The sequence below is a fragment of the Coccinella septempunctata genome, chromosome 5 (genome assembly GCF_907165205.1).
Source record: "Coccinella septempunctata chromosome 5, icCocSept1.1, whole genome shotgun sequence".
In the NCBI taxonomy this organism is placed as follows: Eukaryota; Metazoa; Arthropoda; class Insecta; order Coleoptera; family Coccinellidae; genus Coccinella; species Coccinella septempunctata.
The window spans coordinates 8,335,393-8,354,283 of NC_058193.1; the positions used below are offsets into that span (position 1 = coordinate 8,335,393).

General features: G+C 38.8%; 1 protein-coding gene and 3 non-coding genes across 4 annotated transcripts; 1 reads left to right on the top strand and 3 right to left on the bottom strand.

The window, feature by feature from the left end:
- Positions 1 to 8,082: 8,082 nt before the first annotated feature.
- On the top strand, positions 8,083 to 8,886 carry LOC123313968. Its single transcript, XM_044899080.1, has one exon. The coding sequence runs from the start codon at positions 8,083 to 8,085 to the stop codon at positions 8,884 to 8,886; it is 804 nt and encodes a 267-aa protein (XP_044755015.1).
- Positions 8,887 to 13,577: 4,691 nt separating this feature from the next.
- Trnat-ggu lies at positions 13,578 to 13,650 on the bottom strand. Its single transcript has one exon. It is a non-coding gene; the product is annotated as a tRNA-Thr (tRNA).
- Positions 13,651 to 13,987: 337 nt separating this feature from the next.
- Trnat-ggu lies at positions 13,988 to 14,060 on the bottom strand. The gene has a single exon. It is a non-coding gene; the product is annotated as a tRNA-Thr (tRNA).
- Positions 14,061 to 14,397: 337 nt separating this feature from the next.
- Trnat-ggu lies at positions 14,398 to 14,470 on the bottom strand. The gene has a single exon. It is a non-coding gene; the product is annotated as a tRNA-Thr (tRNA).
- Positions 14,471 to 18,891: the final 4,421 nt, after the last annotated feature.

The following is an 18,891-nucleotide window of genomic DNA, read 5'->3' on the forward strand; positions in this document are numbered from 1 at the left end:
GCAGCTCCTGGGCAGCTCCGGTGCATCTCGCTCGAGCACCGACGCGTTCTTTTTGATTGGGGCGTGAAGCACCGGAGCAGCTCGCGTTCCCTTCCCCTGCCCCCTCTTGCACCAACCGAAATGCTGGTGCACGTCGAGGGCTTGAAGCCCGTAAACAAACTGTTTGGTTATGTTTACATATGTCATCAAATATTAGAAGTCGTGTATTGTTGAAATTTGTGGATTAATACTATAAAAAGGCTGTAATACACCTTATGGATCACCTAAGATTGATTTTTTCGTCAATTGAAGCTGTCAGTTAGTTTTTTTATTGAGTAAATGAATAAAGAATCAATGTTAGATGGAATTAGAACTGAATGATTTTGAATGAAGATAGGATTCGTTCTTTCAGGTTTGAAGAGTGAACTAATCATTTTTTTCATGAATGCATAACTTTTAGAGATCGATCAAATGAATAAACGACAAGCTTCAGTTTAGTAGCGCCCATCAGTGAAAATGTAGCATTTCATTTCAAATAAGTTGATATTTCACGTACTTGAATGCAATTTTCGTAAAATCAGAACACTCTTTACCTACTTTTACCAAAGAGGATTATTAACGAAGCTTTAAGAGATGAAATCATTGTTAAATAATTTTTTCAAGTTTTATATCTACAGACATATCCAGTATTTCGTATATTTTTACTCGCCATAGCAAAGAAAGGGTAATGTTTACCCGGTAATTCAAGTTTTTCAACCAAATATATGGCAATAGATTTCGAAAAAATAGTGAAACTTATTAATAATCAACGGCTTTAACGTCAAACTAAAAACAAATAATCCAAAGAACCGCGAATCCGGACTTGTCTCTTGTCATTTTGCTCAACAGCTGATCATCCAACTCGCTGCGCGCAGTTGGCGCACTAATAACCGTTTTATTTGGGAACAGCTCAGGGGCGAGAAGCCCGGAGCTGTACCGGTGCATGAAGCACCAAAAAGAAAGCGCCTAAGGCGTGACCACCGATTGTGACTCTTTTCCGTTTTCATAATTTGAATAATAGTCAGTTGATGTCTAGCGTTAGATAGATTCACTTGCTTGTTCTTTGTACAAATAAAAACGATATCCTTTCTATCGAGTTGTCCTTTAATTATCATTGGCAACCCTAAAAAGAAATAAGTTCTTTTTAAAAATAGACTTTTGGATACGTTATTCATAACTGGCGCTGCGAACAGGATATCGCAACGGGGTTTTAGTGAAAAGAAAAAAACTAAAATCAGTTTCCATAAGTGAATACGGATTCGTCCGGCCAGGCTGTTCGAAGAGTGTTCAAGGAACTCCCGGTGACTATCAAGTCTTTGTGCGGTATCACCAAGAAACCACATCGAACCAGCAGAGAATCAATTCTACCCACTTCTCCAGAAGGAAGACCATCAACTCGATCCACTTCGATTAAGAAGAAGGAACTACACACCCTAGGATGCATATCTTGGTGATGTAAGTCCATCAATCTCTTTCCTTAAACCCAGAATCCCAAAGTCCAATGACAGATACCGATTCTTCAAGCGTACTAGAAGTTATCGCTGAAGATTCAGAATTATTAGAATTAGGAACAAACTTTTTGAATAACCAATTAGGTTCAGAACTATTAGAATTAGAAACAAATTTTTCGAACAATCAATCAATTAGAAATAGAAGATTCCAACCATATCCTTCAAGAAGAAATTTTGAAAACCTCGAAATGAATAACCAAACTTCTTCTAACCCACCTGTAGTTGACGCAATGTCAAGACAAGATATACAATTGCTTTTGAACTCAATACCTGAATTTTCTCCAGGTCAAAATTTATCAATATTTATCAATGAAATAGACAACCCTTTTATTCATCTCCAAGGAAGGTTAACTCCAGACCTTACTTACGCCTTGAATTTCACAATAAGATCAAAAATTAAAGGAGAAGCGAGAGATTTCATTTCTTTCCAAAATGCTACGGATTGGATCACTATCAGACGATCATTATTGCAAAGATACGGAGATCAACGAAATGAAGACCTATTGATTTCTGCATTAACACAATCCGTTCAGAAAAAGAACGAAAGTTATTTCGACTTTTACAGTAGAATTTCAAAGAACTTGAATGACCTTTTACAATACCTCACACTCAATACACAAGATACAAATTATTTGCTCTACAAAAAACAAGATGTAGAAAAATTAGCCCTCAAAACTTTCCAAATTGGACTCTTAGAACCATATCGGTCATATTTAAGCAATTTCGAATCTAAAACTCTTGAAGAATGTATAAACAGATGCAAATTTTATGATAATAGAAAGCAAGAGTGGGAATATTGTGAATTCTTAAGAAAAACTCAGGTTAATGATAAAAAACCAATTTATCGACAACAAAATAGTAGTTCAAATAGAGAGAATTTATTTGTTACTCAAAAACCTACTTTCAGTCAGCAAAATTATAATAATACTCCTGCACGAATTCCTAATGAAAAAGGTTTTCCATACCCCATTAATCAACCGATCACTAATAATCCAAAATTTCCAACAAATCGACAAGTTTTCGGGACAAAACCAGGATCAAGTTTTCATAAGATTCAACCAAAGCCTACGCCCATGTCTATTAGCACAAGAAATACTTTCAAACAACCGGTAACACCCATGTCTATTTCCACCAGAAGAACGGGAATTCAACAGAAACCCAATTTCATCTCAGAAGAACTATTTAATGTTCAATCGGAGAATTGTAATTCAGACGAAAATATGACAGAATATTTCCCAGAAAATGCAGAAAATGAATTCGTTAACCCTCAAGAAGAGTGGGAAGAAAATTATGAAGATGAAAATTTTCAGTCATGTGCCCTAGAAACAAACAATACTTAGACTTGAATTGTGTTAAGATTAAGTCAAAATTGCCCTATATTTACCTTCCAGAAGTAAATTTAAGAATTCTTATTGATTCAGGTGCAACAAATTCAGAAATTAATAAAAAACCAGCCTATGAAAAATTTTTCAATTTCCTTTTCAAAGAACCATTCAGTGTTTCTGGCTTAGGAAATACTATTGAATCAAATGACAATTCACATATCCCAATTTTATACGAATTAGGGATCTATGAAAATATTCATTTACATGTAGTTGATTGGCATAAAAAATTCGACGCATTATTCCGATTTACAAAGACTAGGAGCAAAAATCGATTATCAAACACACACCTTAGAAATTAATGGCTTAAAAATCCCTTTCAATCTCGAATATTCCAATTCCAAAATCAAACCTAGAAAATTCACTGCGAAAAATCATGTCAAAATACCAGTTACTATCGAAAATGGCGATGTTATTATACCAGAGCTGAACTCGAGGCTGAACTTCAAAGAATTTTCAACCCCAGAATGTATTGCCCACGCGAAAGACGGATTATGTTGTATACCAATCCCTCAACCAATAAAAAGTACCGAAATAAATTTCTCAGAAAGAATACCTGTTCAATCTTTATTCGAAGCGGAAATATCAGAACCACCCGCGGAAAATCGAAATATTTTTTATAATGAAAATTGTGATCTTTCATTCAGTAACACAGTCAAACACAAAATCAGAACAAAAGATGAAGAACCAGTTTACGTGAAGTTCTTCAGACACCCTCATAGTATGAAAGGAATTATCCAAGAACAGATACAAAAATTGCTTGATGATAAAATTATACGACCATCAATTTCACCCTATAGTGCCCCCGTATGGATCGTCAATAAGAAAAAAGACGCATCTGGCGAAAAAAAGTATCGAATGGTAATCGACTATCGTCGTTTGAATGAAAAAACAGTAGAAGACAAGTATCCCCTACCCCGTATTGAAGAAATCTTAGACAATTTAGGAAAAAGTTGTTATTTTTCAACATTGGACATGGCCAAAGCATTCCACCAAATTGAAATGGACCCAGATTCCATAGAAAAAACGGCCTTCACAGTAAACAACGGACACTATGAATACGTTCGTATGCCCTACGGCTTGAAAAACGGACCAAGTACTTTTCAAAGAGTCATGGATGATGTATTCAAAAAGTATCTCCACATATTTTGTTTTGTGTACATGGACGATATTGTAATATTTTCCCAATCTTTACAAGAACACATCTATCATTTAAAATTAATCTTCCAAAAACTAAAAGAATTCAATCTCAAAATCGAACTAAATAAATGCGAATTTTTAAGTAAAAATGTTGAATTTTTGGGACATGTAATAACTCCCGACGGAATAGCACCGAATCCTTCCAAGTTGAAAGCGATCGAAAACTACCCGATACCTCGGAATACAAAAGAAATAAAATCATTCTTAGGATTGATAGGTTTTTATCGCCGATTCATCAAAAATTTTGCTCATATCGTTTCACCACTCTCGGGGGAGCCTGACCCCTAGAGAGCGCGTCCCCAGGTGGCGGATCGGGGAATGCCTCCCAGATATGGGTGGTAGGAGGGAAATCAAATACCTCCCGCGGACCAACAGGTGGGATGGATGGGATTCCGAAGCTGCAGGAGGAAGCAACCTATCTAGAGGAAGAAAACCTTAAATAAATCACCAGGTCCTCCATGTTCGGGGGTTGAGGCAATGGGTCTGCTGCCCATTCTTCACAAAAAATTACCTTGCAAAAAATCCCTTTAAAGCTTCCCAAGAGCCAGAAATGGCCACAGTTAGTGAGAAAGAAAATTCGGAAGTGTATAACCTGGAGGCTTTGTACCATGACAGCACCAGATATCTGTACCAAACCAGATTAGATCAGAAACTGGACGAGAATTTTCTTCTTCAAGACTCTGGAAATCTGTACGGTCACATAGTAGACTCAATAAGAAAAGCAGCGGAAGAAGCTCTAGGGACACAATGCCCAAAGAAAAAGAACAATTCGATTACATGGAACGCGGAACTTGAACGACAGCAAGAAGTAAAACAAGAAGCATATCTTCGATGGCTAAATAGTAAAAAGAATTCTGATTACGAAGAATATAAGCAAAAACGTAAATATTTTAAACAAATGATCGCGGAAAATAAAAACAAGACTTGGGAAAGAAAATAAAAAGAGCTGGACACATATATAGGAGGTACAAGATCGTCCGAGGCCTGGAAATTGATAAGAAAACTAAAAAATGAGACGAAAAATGAGGGAAATATCCAGCTGATTAATAATAATAATAATAATAATAATAATAATTTATTCATCCTTTCAGATACCGCAGAGGTATATAGGAAATGTCAATACATAAGTAAGCAATACAAAACTATTATTATAATACATCAGAAAAGAATTCCTTCAAATCATAGTATCCCCTGGAAGATAACATTTTTTTGATCTCCCTCTTGAACATTCTCTCATTCATGGACTTAAACCTGTTCGGCAGATGATTATATAATGCAATACCGGCATATATGGGGGATGACTCGTATTTGGCCGTCGAGTGCCTCGGCACACAAATCATATTTCGGTTCCTAGTTTCATAGCTATGGAAATCAGAGCATTTCGTGAGACAATTAATATTAGATCGCACATACAAAAGACAATTTAGGATGTAAATGCAGGGTAGTGTAAGTATTTGATAGTTCTTGAATATCAGTCTGCATGAATCTCTAGGTTTCAAGCCGAATATAAGACGAATGATCTTTTTTTGAGTAATGAACACACGATCGCATTCCGACGATCCGCCCCATAGGATGGTATTGTAGTTTAGGTGACTGTAAACAATAGAATAATATATATTCAATAGGGTTTCTGTGGAGACAGACCCCCTCAGACGATGCAGAGCATAATACGAGCTATTGAGCTTACGGCATAAATGGTCAATTTGAAAATTCCATCTCAAAAACCTGTCAACGTGCAGTCCTAGAAACTTGACATATTCAACAGTGTCAAGAGAATTACCCGCAACTGTCACCGCAAGTGGAGTAGACCCACCGAAATCGCGGTTTTGAAACTTAATTATTTGAGTTTTCGCCAAGTTTATAATAAGCGAATTTTTACGACACCAGTCGACAAATCGCTGAATAAGTTCTTCACATATATGTTTCAATTCTTCAATACTTTTCGCCCTTACCGCCAGAGAAACATCATCCGCAAACATCACTAGAATAGCTGCAACGAGATAGTCTGGTAAGTCATTAATGAACAAGAGGAAAAACAAAGGTCCCAGAACTGACCCCTGGGGAACACCTAGCCCTGAGTGATATCTTTTAGAAAAGTTGCCATTGAGGTCGACGAACATAGTACGATCGGACAGGTAACTGGAGATCCAGTCAAGAAAAACACCCCTGAATCCGATCTGGTGCAATTTGTCGATTATGAACTTGTGTTGCAAACAGTCGAATGCACGAGAGAGATCAAAAAATATTCCTGCGGCATGATCACCCTTGTCCAAACAGATATAAATAGACTCCATAAACTCGGAACACGCAGTTTGTGTGGACCTACCGACTCGAAAACCGTGTTGACGATTGGAAAGTATCGAAAATTTCGTAAGGAAATCACTCATTCTCTGGTACACTATTTTTTCGAATACCTTAGACAGTTGGCTTAGGATTGATATGGGGCGATAGTTGGCTATGTTTTTTGTATCCTCCCTTTTGTGAACGGGTATCACCTTTGCCAGCTTCAAAATTGATGGAAAACATCCAGAACTGATGGAATTGTTGAAGAGATGGGACAAATGTTCAGCTATAAAGGGAGCGATGGATTTCAGTAACCTAGCAGAGATCATATCGTGACCTGTTCCACCGCCATTTTTCAAATTTTTAATGACGGATAAGACCTCATCTGCAACCACAGGAAAGAAGAAAAAATTGCAGTGTAACAATCTCTGAACTGTGCAAGAATTCGGGATTTGCCCCCCATAGCAGCTCAGTAAGGATCGCTGACTGACCTCTGTGAAATACTCTCCAAATGCTTCAGCTACCATTTTAGGGCAGGATGTAAATTGACCGTTTAATTCTAGAGAAATATTTTTATCTCTCTCTGTTTTGTTTCCTAGTTGGTCGTTAACAAAATTCCACACTGTTTTATTTAGATTTTTAGATCTCGCAAATAGATTTCTATGGTAATCGAATTTCGCAGAGGTCAGTATTCGATTATATTGAATTTTAGCATATTTATACTTATCTCGTACTGTTGGAGAGTTAGTGAACTGCGCAAGCCAATGTAAGTTGCGTAAGTTAGCCCTTGCTTCTAGAACTTGAGAATTAATCCACCTTGGCCGACATGACCCAGAACTATCCTGCAACCTCAATGGACATGCAACCTCTATGGCGGATTTCAGGATATCTACAAATTCCCGAAAACGGTCCTCAACCGACCGATCGCAATAAATACCACGAAAATCAGTACCCGAGATTAACATTAGCAAGTGGAAATCTCACTTTCAGGAAGAACTATCAGAGACGAGAGAAAAATATAATACCACGTCACCAAGGAAATATGAGGTCCAAGGATCTCCTGTGCATATAAGTGCGGAAATCGTAGCAAAGTTGGCCAAGACGATGAAGAATAACAAGGCGAGCGGTCCGGAAAGAATTCCGGCGGAACTTCTGAAGAATGGCACCCAAAAATTAATGTCTATGCTGGGGAAGCTATTCGACAGGTACATCAATGGTGATGAAATTCCCAAAAGCTGGAAAGAAGCGTGGATTACACCTTTATGGAAAAGTGCTGAAAACATTAATTGAGGTAGAATATGGCCTCTATGAACTTGAGGAACAGGCTGGCTTTAGAGCAGGACGTTCCTGTACAGACCACATATACACATTAACACAACTGAATGAAAAAAAAAGTGGCTCGTGGGCGAGACGTACATCTGGTGTTTGTGGACCTTACTAAAGCTTATGATATTGTGCCCATAAGTAAGCTCTGGAATGTATTGGAACAAACTTCAATAAACAGCACACTTATGAAGGCCGTACAAGCATTCTATAAGGATTCAACGTCCAAAGTCAAAGTGGGAAATGAAATCTCCGATGGCTTCCCTGTCACGAAAGGATTGCGACAAGGCGATAGCCTCTCTCCAACTCTATTTAAAATCTACCTAGACCGAGCACTCAAAACCTGGCGAAGATCATGCAAAGATATGGGTATTCCTATAAGCGACGGAAATACGCTATACACACTGCATTTTGCAGATGACCAGGTCATATTTGCTCAGGACAAAGACGATATTGAGTTCATGACCCGAAAGCTTATGGAAGAATACCACAAGTGGGGACTCACAGTGAATATGTCAAAAACCCAGTACATGTGCGTTGGAGGAGAAAATGAAGATCTGATGTTGGAGGGAGGATTGAAGATCAAATCCTGCGAAGACTACGTATACTTTGGAACTGTAATAAGCCAAAATGGAAGGACTGATAAGGAAATTCAACAAAGAATAAATAAAGGTAGGAAAATAATCGGAGCATTAAATTCAATACTATGGTCAAAAGAAATCTCTAAACAACATAAACGAGATATTTACAACGTTACCCTAAGGAGTGTTGTGTTGTACGGTTGCGAGGCCTGGCAGTTGAGTGTGTTACAACAGAATCGTCTTCTGGCCTTAGAAATGGATTTCTGGAGAAGGTCAGCTGGAGTCTCTAGAATACAGAGAATACGCAATGAACGTATAAGAGAGATTATGGATGCCGAAACAACAATAATAGATGACATCAAAAAGGCACAACTTACTTGGTATGGACATGTGCAGAGGATGCAGGACGAACGTATTCCCAAACAAATATTGAACTGGATACCCCCTGAACGACTAAAAAGAGGAAGACCAAAAACAACTTGGATACAGGGAATACAAAAGGCCATGTCAGAAAGAAATTTGGCACCAGGAGACTGGTTGGACAGAGGCCGATGGAAACTAGGAACCGGAAGGCGGTTAACGCTATGAACCCGGATATATATATATCGTTTCACCAATGACAAAGTGCTTGAAAAAAGGCGCAAAGGTAAAACCTGAAGATCCAGATTATGTATCATCATTTCAGTTAACAAATGCCCCAATTCTAACTTATCCAGATTTCGAAAAACCTTTCAAATTGACAACAGACGCATCAAACGTTGCTTTAGGAAGTGTTTTATCCCAGTCTAATCGCCCAGTAGCATATTACTCTAGAACATTGAATTCAGCCGAAAGAAATTATTCGACAATCGAGAAAGAATTATTAGCAATATTGGATTCCACAAAACTTCCGGCCCTATCTTTTCGGTCAACATTTTACTGTAGAAACGGATCATAACCCACTTGTCTGGCTCTATAAAATAAAAGAACCAAATTCAAGACTAATTCGATGGAAACTAAAATTAGAAGAATTCGATTTCGATATCGTGCATACAAAAGGCAAAGAAAACAAAGTAGCAGACGCACTTTCAAGAGTTGAAATCAATAATCGGGAAAACGATAATCTTTCTTTACTTTCCGATGACGATTTGAACGTTGAAATCTCTTCAGTATTAGCGAATGTAAATGAAATACCTGTTTTAGCAGACGAAGAAGTAGAAAATATTTTAAATTCAGAAAATAATCAAAATATCCTCAACAATTCCGAAAATCGAAACGAAGATAACGATTCCGGTAATACTATTCATTCAACCCAAGACGACAACGGGAAAGCAATACCCATTACAGATTCCCCAGTCAATATTTACCCGAATAGAATAATTCTTAATATCGGAGAACAGTATAATTTAAAATACACGAAACCTTTTGGAAAAAATACGTATAATGTTACTATCAAACTGAATTGTATAGAAAATGATTTGAATACACTTTTCAAAGAAGTTTTCAGACCCACTGAAACCTACGGAATTTTTTTCAGAGATAAAAATTTAAGACTTCCTTTTATTCGATTTTGTAAAGAATCTTTCAACTACTCAGTTAAACTCTACATAAGTAATCTTTATTTATTAGATGTAGAACGAGAAGAAGATCAAAACGAAATAATCTCAGAATATCATGACAAAAATCATAACGGAATATCAGAAACTTTTAATCAACTATCTAAGAAGTATTATTGGCCTGAAATGGAAATAGTTATTTACATTTCACAACAGTAAATAACCCAAGTTCTAATTCCCCAATTGAGAGATTTCACTCTACAATCTTGGAAAAATTAAGAATTTTAAAATTGAAGAACCCTAACGAAAACCCTTCAAATTTAATGATCTCAGCTACACTTATTTATAATCAATCAATTCATTCAGCCACCGGCTACTCACCATTCTATTTACTTTATGGTCCTTATGACAAACTGCCTGAATTCGACCTCAATATGACGGTTTACGAACAATACAACGAAAAAAGAAAACAAGAAATTTTACCATTTTTCGATCAAGTTTACGAAAGAAATAAGGAAAAATCTCAAAAGAAATTAGATAAATTGAATGAAAACCGAAATGACCCTCCAAACTTGAAACAAAAAGAAGTTTTTGTAGAAAGAGGAAGACCTAGAAAAACTGATCCTCCTTTCGATAAAATCATTGTTGAACAACAGGAACAAAATAAAATCAGCGGTTTAACCGAAAAATCTCGAGAAACTACTGCAAATATTAATAAGGTCAAGAAATTAAGAAAAAACGTTTTCTCTTTTCAGAATTCCAATAATGCTGATGCCGACCCAAACCAACCAGGCCCTTCAGGTCACCAAAATAAGCAATAACGGATACTTCGAAGAAAACTTGCGTAATGCAAAAATTTTAGATCACTATCACAAATTTCTTTTCTTGATTGACATCTCTTATTTAAGAAACGGTTACAAACAGCTAAGAAACAGTTTTTACAAATTAAATGAACATGATACTTTAAGTACATCCACTCACGAAATATGTCTTGAATTTCAAACAAATCTCAATCAAGTTGAACAAATTTTGAATAAATTTAGTGGCAACCACAAAGTTAAGAGAGGTTTGGTGAATTTCATTGGAAAAGGTATAAAATTTATCACTGGAAATTTAGACGATGATGATTTGAATACCATAAATGAAAACTTAGAAAGACTTCATCAAAATGCAAATAATGAAATTGAAAAAATTGATAAATTAACATCATTTACCAATCACTTGTCTAAAAGATATTCAGAAGATGTGGCTTTGTTAAATGAAAATATTTTGAAGACTCACTCATTATTTGACAAAATAAAATCTAATGAAGAATTCACGATTAGGACACAAAATCTTATATTTCAATCGAAAGTATTACTCAAATATCTACTTATGATAGAAAGAACAATAAGTTTTGCAATATTTGAAATACCGAACCTAGAACTCTTCAAAGTTGAAGAACTCCATTCTATTGAACAATATCTTGAGAAAATTTATAAACCACAAGAGCTTTCATCAATTAATAATGCTCATCTTTACAAATTATTAGAATTTTCAAAAATATCTGTCATAGGAACAGACAAATCCTTAACATTCCTATTAAAAATCCCTATTCTTAAGCAATTCATTGCAAATTACTCCCAAGTGTACCCAGTACCCAATCATCAAGATATTGCGATAATACCACCAAAGAAGTATTTGATTAAGATCAAAAATGAGGAATATTGGACCGACGAAGCCTGCCGATCAATAAGCAACTCCTTAGTACTCTGTCTTCAAGCGCCAACAAAAGAAGCCTGTACCCTGACAAAGCCTCAACTTTGTCAGACTTCTTTGTCAATAAACAACTTCAAGATTACCCACGTACTGAAAAACAAACAATTGTTGACCATCTTCAAATTGAATAATTGAAAATTCTATATTCGACAACACAGTACCAATTTACAATATCACATTCAGAAACATTTCAAAAATTACATTGAAATTCAACCACAAAAGCGAATTCCATCTGAAACATTTGAGAGAGCCAACCTCCATTATTCAAGAAGCTGAGAAACTCCGAGATGAACCCATGTATCTACATCCGGTCCTTCACATGACACATTATGCCCTAAGTGGAATATTACTTTGTCTCATGGTTCTAGGAATAATTGCTATCTTGTTAAACAAAACGAGAATTCAAGAGCTCCTGTTCAGTCCCAGGAAAATCATCCACCTAGAGATGAGCAACGTTCAAGGCCTTGGTACTGATAACGAGGACGTTTCAGTCTAAGGGGGGAAGTGTTACGAGACCGTTTCCCACAAGAAACACGGAATCGCATCGGAACCCGAAACCCAGAATTCCTGGAAGAGGGGCCTTTGACTGCGTCAATCACAAAAAGCTAATATCCAAACTACACCATATTGGAATCAGAGGCAATGCTTTAGAATTGATGATATCCTATCTGCGAAATCGTCAACAAATAGTAGATCTGAATGGCAAAATGTCATCAAGACGGAAAGTCATCTCAGGGGTCCCTCAGGGATCCGTGCTTGGACCAGTTCTATTTTTAGTATACATAGACGACTTGGTTTGCAACGTTTCCGCAGACGAAGAAATACTGTTCGCTGATGATACAACCTTTCTGAACAGGGCTAAAAGTGTTCGACTACTACAGGAAAAAGCCGAAATATCAGGGCAGAATGCTGTTGAATGGTTCAACAGCAACGATATGAAAGTCAATCCAGAAAAAACACAAAATCTGATCATCACCACCAGAGAAAGAAATAATGATACCATCTGTTTACTGGGTGTAACAATCGGCGGAAATTTATCATGGACGCAGCATGTGGATAAGTTATATAAGAAGCTCTCTACTGCGCTATTCGCAATAAGACAAATTAAAAAAAATATTATCTGAAAAAGAAGCTTTACTTGTCTATCATGCTCAGTTTCATGGACGTATGGTCTATAGTATAATCCTGTGGGGATCGTCCCCAGATGCACATACAGTTTTTCTGAAGCAGAAAAATGCCTTGAGGTTGATGGCGGGAATAGATCGGAGGACCAGCTGCAGACCATTTTTTGTCAAGTATGGGATACTCACCTTACCGTGCTGTTACATGCTTGAGTGCCTCTTGTTCGTCCACAGCAACAGAGATAGATTCACCAGACATACACAGATTCACGATCACCAAACTAGATCAAGGGACAAATATGTAACACCACTTCATCGGTTGACAACGACCCAGAATACACACGTTTTTAACTCGTTAAAAATGTTCAACAAGATTCCGGACCATATAGTTTCACTGAGTTTTGTGGCATTCAAGAGAACGATTAAAACTCTGCTCACTGAAAACTGCTTTTACTCTATAGAGGAATTCATGAGATTCAGATTCTAATCGAACGGGCTCACTTCTGTCTGTTTGTTTTGTTATTTTGTAATATATTGTGTTTTGTTTTGTTCTATTTGTATATAGCGCATTCAGAATAATTAATTAATATTGTAGACCCCTGAAATTTATTGAGGAAATAAAGAATATGAAAAAAAAATAAAAAATTACCCTTTGCCTGAAATGATGGTCATGGGACTTGATTTCGAATTCCGACACTATTTGCCGTGTTCGTTTCCCGACTCTGCTGGAAGGAGTTTCAGTGTTCAGGTAAGTATGCAGTATACCTATGTTTAGAATTTAGAATTTATTTATTTATTTATGTTATTATGTTTATTGAAAGTTTTAGCGGCATGACAGACAGGAATTGAATTCTGAAAAAAGTACCACCCAGAGCAGGATTCGAACCTACGCCCCCCTGATTACCGGTCAGGTACTCTCCCAACTGAGCTACCCGGGCTGACGTGAGGATCCATCTGCATTGTCTGGCTACCACTATCCTCAGAATTCACATGTTAGTATTATCACTTCCGAACTCCGGCGTTCGAAAGCGATTGGAAATGTTATAGGTGGAGGGGATACACATTCGCTTTCAATGATCTTTGGGATTCTACATATCCATTTCCCAGTGCGTCGTCGACATATAGCGACATCAGCGGGGATCGGATGCGAACCTCCGATCATTGAACAAATTAAGCCGAAAATTTAAACTGTAATGATAGTTTTTGTCTGAAAATATAATGAAATTGAAAGTTTTAGCGGCATGACAGACAGGAATTGAATTCTGAAAAAAGTACCACCCAGAGCAGGATTCGAACCTACGCCCCCCTGATTACCGGTCAGGTACTCTCCCAACTGAGCTACCCGGGCTGACGTGAGGATCCATCTGCATTGTCTGGCTACCACTATCCTCAGAATTCACATGTTAGTATTATCACTTCCGAACTCCGGCGTTCGAAAGCGATTGGAAATGTTATAGGTGGAGGGGATACACATTCGCTTTCAATGATCTTTGGGATTCTACATATCCATTTCCCAGTGCGTCGTCGACATATAGCGACATCAGCGGGGATCGGATGCGAACCTCCGATCATTGAACAAATTAAGCCGAAAATTTAAACTGTAATGATAGTTTTTGTCTGAAAATATAATGAAATTGAAAGTTTTAGCGGCATGACAGACAGGAATTGAATTCTGAAAAAAGTACCACCCAGAGCAGGATTCGAACCTACGCCCCCCTGATTACCGGTCAGGTACTCTCCCAACTGAGCTACCCGGGCTGACGTGAGGATCCATCTGCATTGTCTGGCTACCACTATCCTCAGAATTCACATGTTAGTATTATCACTTCCGAACTCCGGCGTTCGAAAGCGATTGGAAATGTTATAGGTGGAGGGGATACACATTCGCTTTCAATGATCTTTGGGATTCTACATATCCATTTCCCAGTGCGTCGTCGACATATAGCGACATCAGCGGGGATCGGATGCGAACCTCCGATCATTGAACAAATTAAGCCGAAAATTTAAACTGTAATGATAGTTTTTGTCTGAAAATATAATGAAATTGAAAGTTTTAGCGGCATGACATGGTACTTTTTTCAGAATTCAATTCCTGTCTGTCATGCCGCTAAAACTTTCAATTTCATTATATTTTCAGACAAAAACTATCATTACAGTTATTATGTTTTTCCTGATATTTTTTATCTTCTCTTCCAGAAGTTTCTTCCAAGGTGGTGGTGTTTCCTTTCTCATCGGTTTAACAGAATCCGTGATCTTTACGCCCAACTCTACGCAAACTGTGATTGCACCTGCATATACAAGGTCTACTACCTCCTCTATTTTTGCGATGGTTGGTAAATTTGCTGGATTATCTCATTCACCTCCTGCACCTTTTTCAGCATGATTTTGGAGCCTTTCATTCTAGGTATCCTAGGCCTCCTTTCAGGTGGAATAAAATACATCATGTATTTTTCAAGTAGCTTTTGTTGTAATTTGCTTGTTTTAGGTACAGCGCTTTCTCTTGGTAGTTGACTTAGGATGTCTTCTGCAGACTCGTCAGCAGAACTCGGTGTGGCGCCTCGTGGGTAACAGCTGAGCATTATGCTGTTCCGTTCGATTTCGGTGAACTTCTCATTATCAAACATCCATCTTACTCTATTGCTCAAAAGGTTGGCGTACGACTGTCTATGTGGATTGATCTCGTTCCACACATTCGTGAGGGTCTGCCTATAATTCATGCCCTTGTTCCGTTCCAATTCCTTTGCGATGTAATGAACACGTAATAGGAGGATGTTTTCCTCTTCGTTCCAGCGTGTTCTCCCATATCGTCTTGGAGCGTCAGCGGGGCGGGTATTTAATCCGTCCAAGCTTATACTCCTCCTTAATCTGCCGATCAGGCCCGAGACCTGGCTAACGGTGCCGTCTCCGGGGGCTGCGCCGCTCGCCCCACGGCTTACCCCAACAGGCTCTTCCTCCGGACGGTTCCGAAGAGGGCCAGACCGCTGCCCTCTACCGCCCTGGACCATGCTTCTTGTTATAGGAGCAACTATTTCATCAGCTCCCAGGCTGCTAACCTGAAAGCTGGTTGACTCGGGTACGCATGAACGTCACTTCCCGATGGCCTAAGCCACCCTGTGTATATATATCTACGAAGTAGAGATTACGGAAGACGACATCAAGCTTGCATTAAAAAAGAAGGACAACTGGTCAGCCCCAGGAGTCGATAGCTTACAGAACTACTGGTGGAAGCACTTCACGGCGACGCACGGCCTTCTGGCAGGGTTTTTCCAGTCTGCCCTCAGGGACCCATCCAGGTTGCCGGAGGTTTTCACACTTGATGTTTCGTATATGCTTCCAAAAGAAAACAACACTGCAGACCCGAAAAAGTACCGGCCTCCCAACTATATACAAGATCTTAACAGGGGTACTGACTCGACACATCTGGAAGCATGTAAATAAAAATAATATACTAGCACAGGAGCAGAGCGGGTGCAGAGGAGACGCTAGAGGATGTAAGGAGCTTTTGATCACGGACTACATAATAACTAAGCAGGTCAAAAAGATGCAGCGAAATATATCGATGGCATGGGTGGATTATCAGAAGGCGTTCGATTCGGTGCCTCACTCATGGCTCATAAAAACACTTCGAATATATGGAATAACTGAACCGATAATTTCGCTACTCGAACACCTCATGAAGACCTGGCGCACACAATTGGTGGTTAATACTGCAGAGTCCAGCTATAAGACAGTGGAAATTAAAATCAAACGGGGAATTTTCCAGGGGGATACACTAAGCCCCCTATGGTTCTGTCTGGCACTGAATCCACTAAGCCAACTACTGAGGAACCAGATATAGGGATTTACTGTTCACAAGGCACGAAATATCAAAATCAGCCACCGGTTGTATATAGATGACATAAAGCTCTACGCCGCGAATGAAGAACAACTGAAGAAATAACTCAGAATAGTGGCATCGTTCTCCGAGTCCATTGGCATGAAGATGGGCGTAGATAAATGGGGTGTGGTCCACGTCAAAAGAGGCCGAATACAGGAGAGAGCTGGTCTACGGGTGATGGAGGACATTATAATACCGCAACTAGGCACGGAGGAATCTTACAGTTCACCTCGAGACGTTGAAGCAGGTAGATGTGTTGAATGATACCAGTGCGATACGTCATCTCTCGTGTTGTAAAAGAGAAAGTCGAAGTGAAAGTGTACACTAGCGATGCAGTGCGATACGTCATCTCTAGTGTTGTAAAAGAGAAAGTCGAAGTGAAAGTTGACACTAGCGAAGCTACGGAATTTTTGATTCCGTCTACGAAACTTCCGAAGTTTTTTGTAAGTTCTATAAGTGTATGCGTTATAGAGCGGAAATTCGTTCAAATTCAGTGTGTTCAGTGTAGAGTCCAGATCACCTCCAAGATCGCTGGTTCCACGGATATCACTGGTGAGTCGTTTTATTTTTCTCATAGTATAGAAAATATATAACTTAGCCATTTTTCTTTTGTCTTGAAAAATTTTATTTCCAAATTCTTTGAGTAGCAAAGTGATTATTAATTAGATTCTAAAATGTCTGACCATTCGGACTGCGATTCCGTAATGGAAGAAGACGCGGCAGAAATCGCTAATGTCGTGTCCGAACACGATATTTTGAGAGAGGAGAACGCAAGTTTGAAAGCGAGGGTGAATGAGTTAGATAGATGCGTATCTAGCTTAGTTGCTGAGATTAAAAATCTCAGGGAGAGGCTCGAGTTGCAGGAGGGAAATAAGGAAAGTTACTCCAAAGCACTCAAGAAGAACATTATTTTGAAAAATGTCCAAGAAGTGAACTTACCGGTTCAAAAACAGAAGATGGAGGTGGTCAAAACCCCTCAAACCAAAATTTCCCCACCCGCCAAAAGAGTGAGAAAGGATAGCTCCTCGTCAAATGAAGATACAAACAAGAAAAGAGTCTTGGAAATCCCAGACCAAGAGAAAACCACTCCAGTGGAGAGAAAAGAAAAAATCCCCCCTGTGACCCTGAGAGGTACGTCCGAATGGACTTCAATTTCGAACGCGTTAATGCGAAACGGTATTAAATACCAAAGAGCGACGACAGTAAAGGACGGTATAAGAATCGTCCCACAAAGCGCCGATGATCATAGAAGGATGACGGACTTCCTTCATAAAATAAACAGGGAGTTTTACACTCTTCAACGGGAGGAAGAAAAGAAAATATACGCGGTAGTGAGATACCTACCGCTGGATGCAGATATCCCGACGATCCTTGACGACCTACAGGATCAAGGGATCGTCGATGCTGAGGTCATAAGGATGACCTCAAATAAAACAAAACAGCCGATGCCCTTATTGCTGGTTAAAACCCAGAATAAGGATATCTTCGAGGTGAAAAGGCTCTACAACATGAACTGTGTTGTTGAACCTAAGAGAAGGACGATTGGGCCTGGACAATGTTACCGCTGTCAGCGATATGGACATGCCCAAAGTAAGTGCACTTTTCCATGGAGGTGCGTGAAATGCTCCGGTAATCACAGCTCCAAGGAGTGTACGCTTACCAGGGAGAACGAGGAGCGAAATGCCTCTTGTGTTCTCTGCGGAGAGCAAGGACATCCAGCCAGCTACAAGGGATGTAGCGAATGGAAATTGGTCACTAAAAAGACCAAGAGATCGCCAAGATCGAACCAGACCAGCTCGAGGCCAACACAAAATATACCGAGGCCATCCCAAAACTCTTCGGAAGTGAAGAAACTCCAGGAAACTGCAACCAAAGTGGTCAAAGACACGGAGAATCCAGAGAAAAAGAAAGAAAAGTCAAAAACCGTCAAAAAAGCCGAAACCAGGAAAGGAATTTCTGGAATCACTGAGGAACTAGATAAGTTCACGAAAAACCTCCTCAGCACGATGATGCACAATCTGGAGAAAGAGATTGAGAAGAAGATGCAGCAAATAATTAAGAATATTTAATGGCTGATACGACGATAAAGACCAATCTCATAATTGTCTCTTGGAACGTCGAAGGATTGAGAGCCCGCAGATCAGAATTCGAAGAACTGATTGAAGAGAAGAGACCGGATGTCATAGCTCTCCAAGAAACAAGACTTAACGCCAACGTTCGGATAGCATTTCCCAATTACGATATCTACAGAAATGATAGACCTAACAGCACAGGTGGCGTTGCTATACTGACTAGAAAGAAT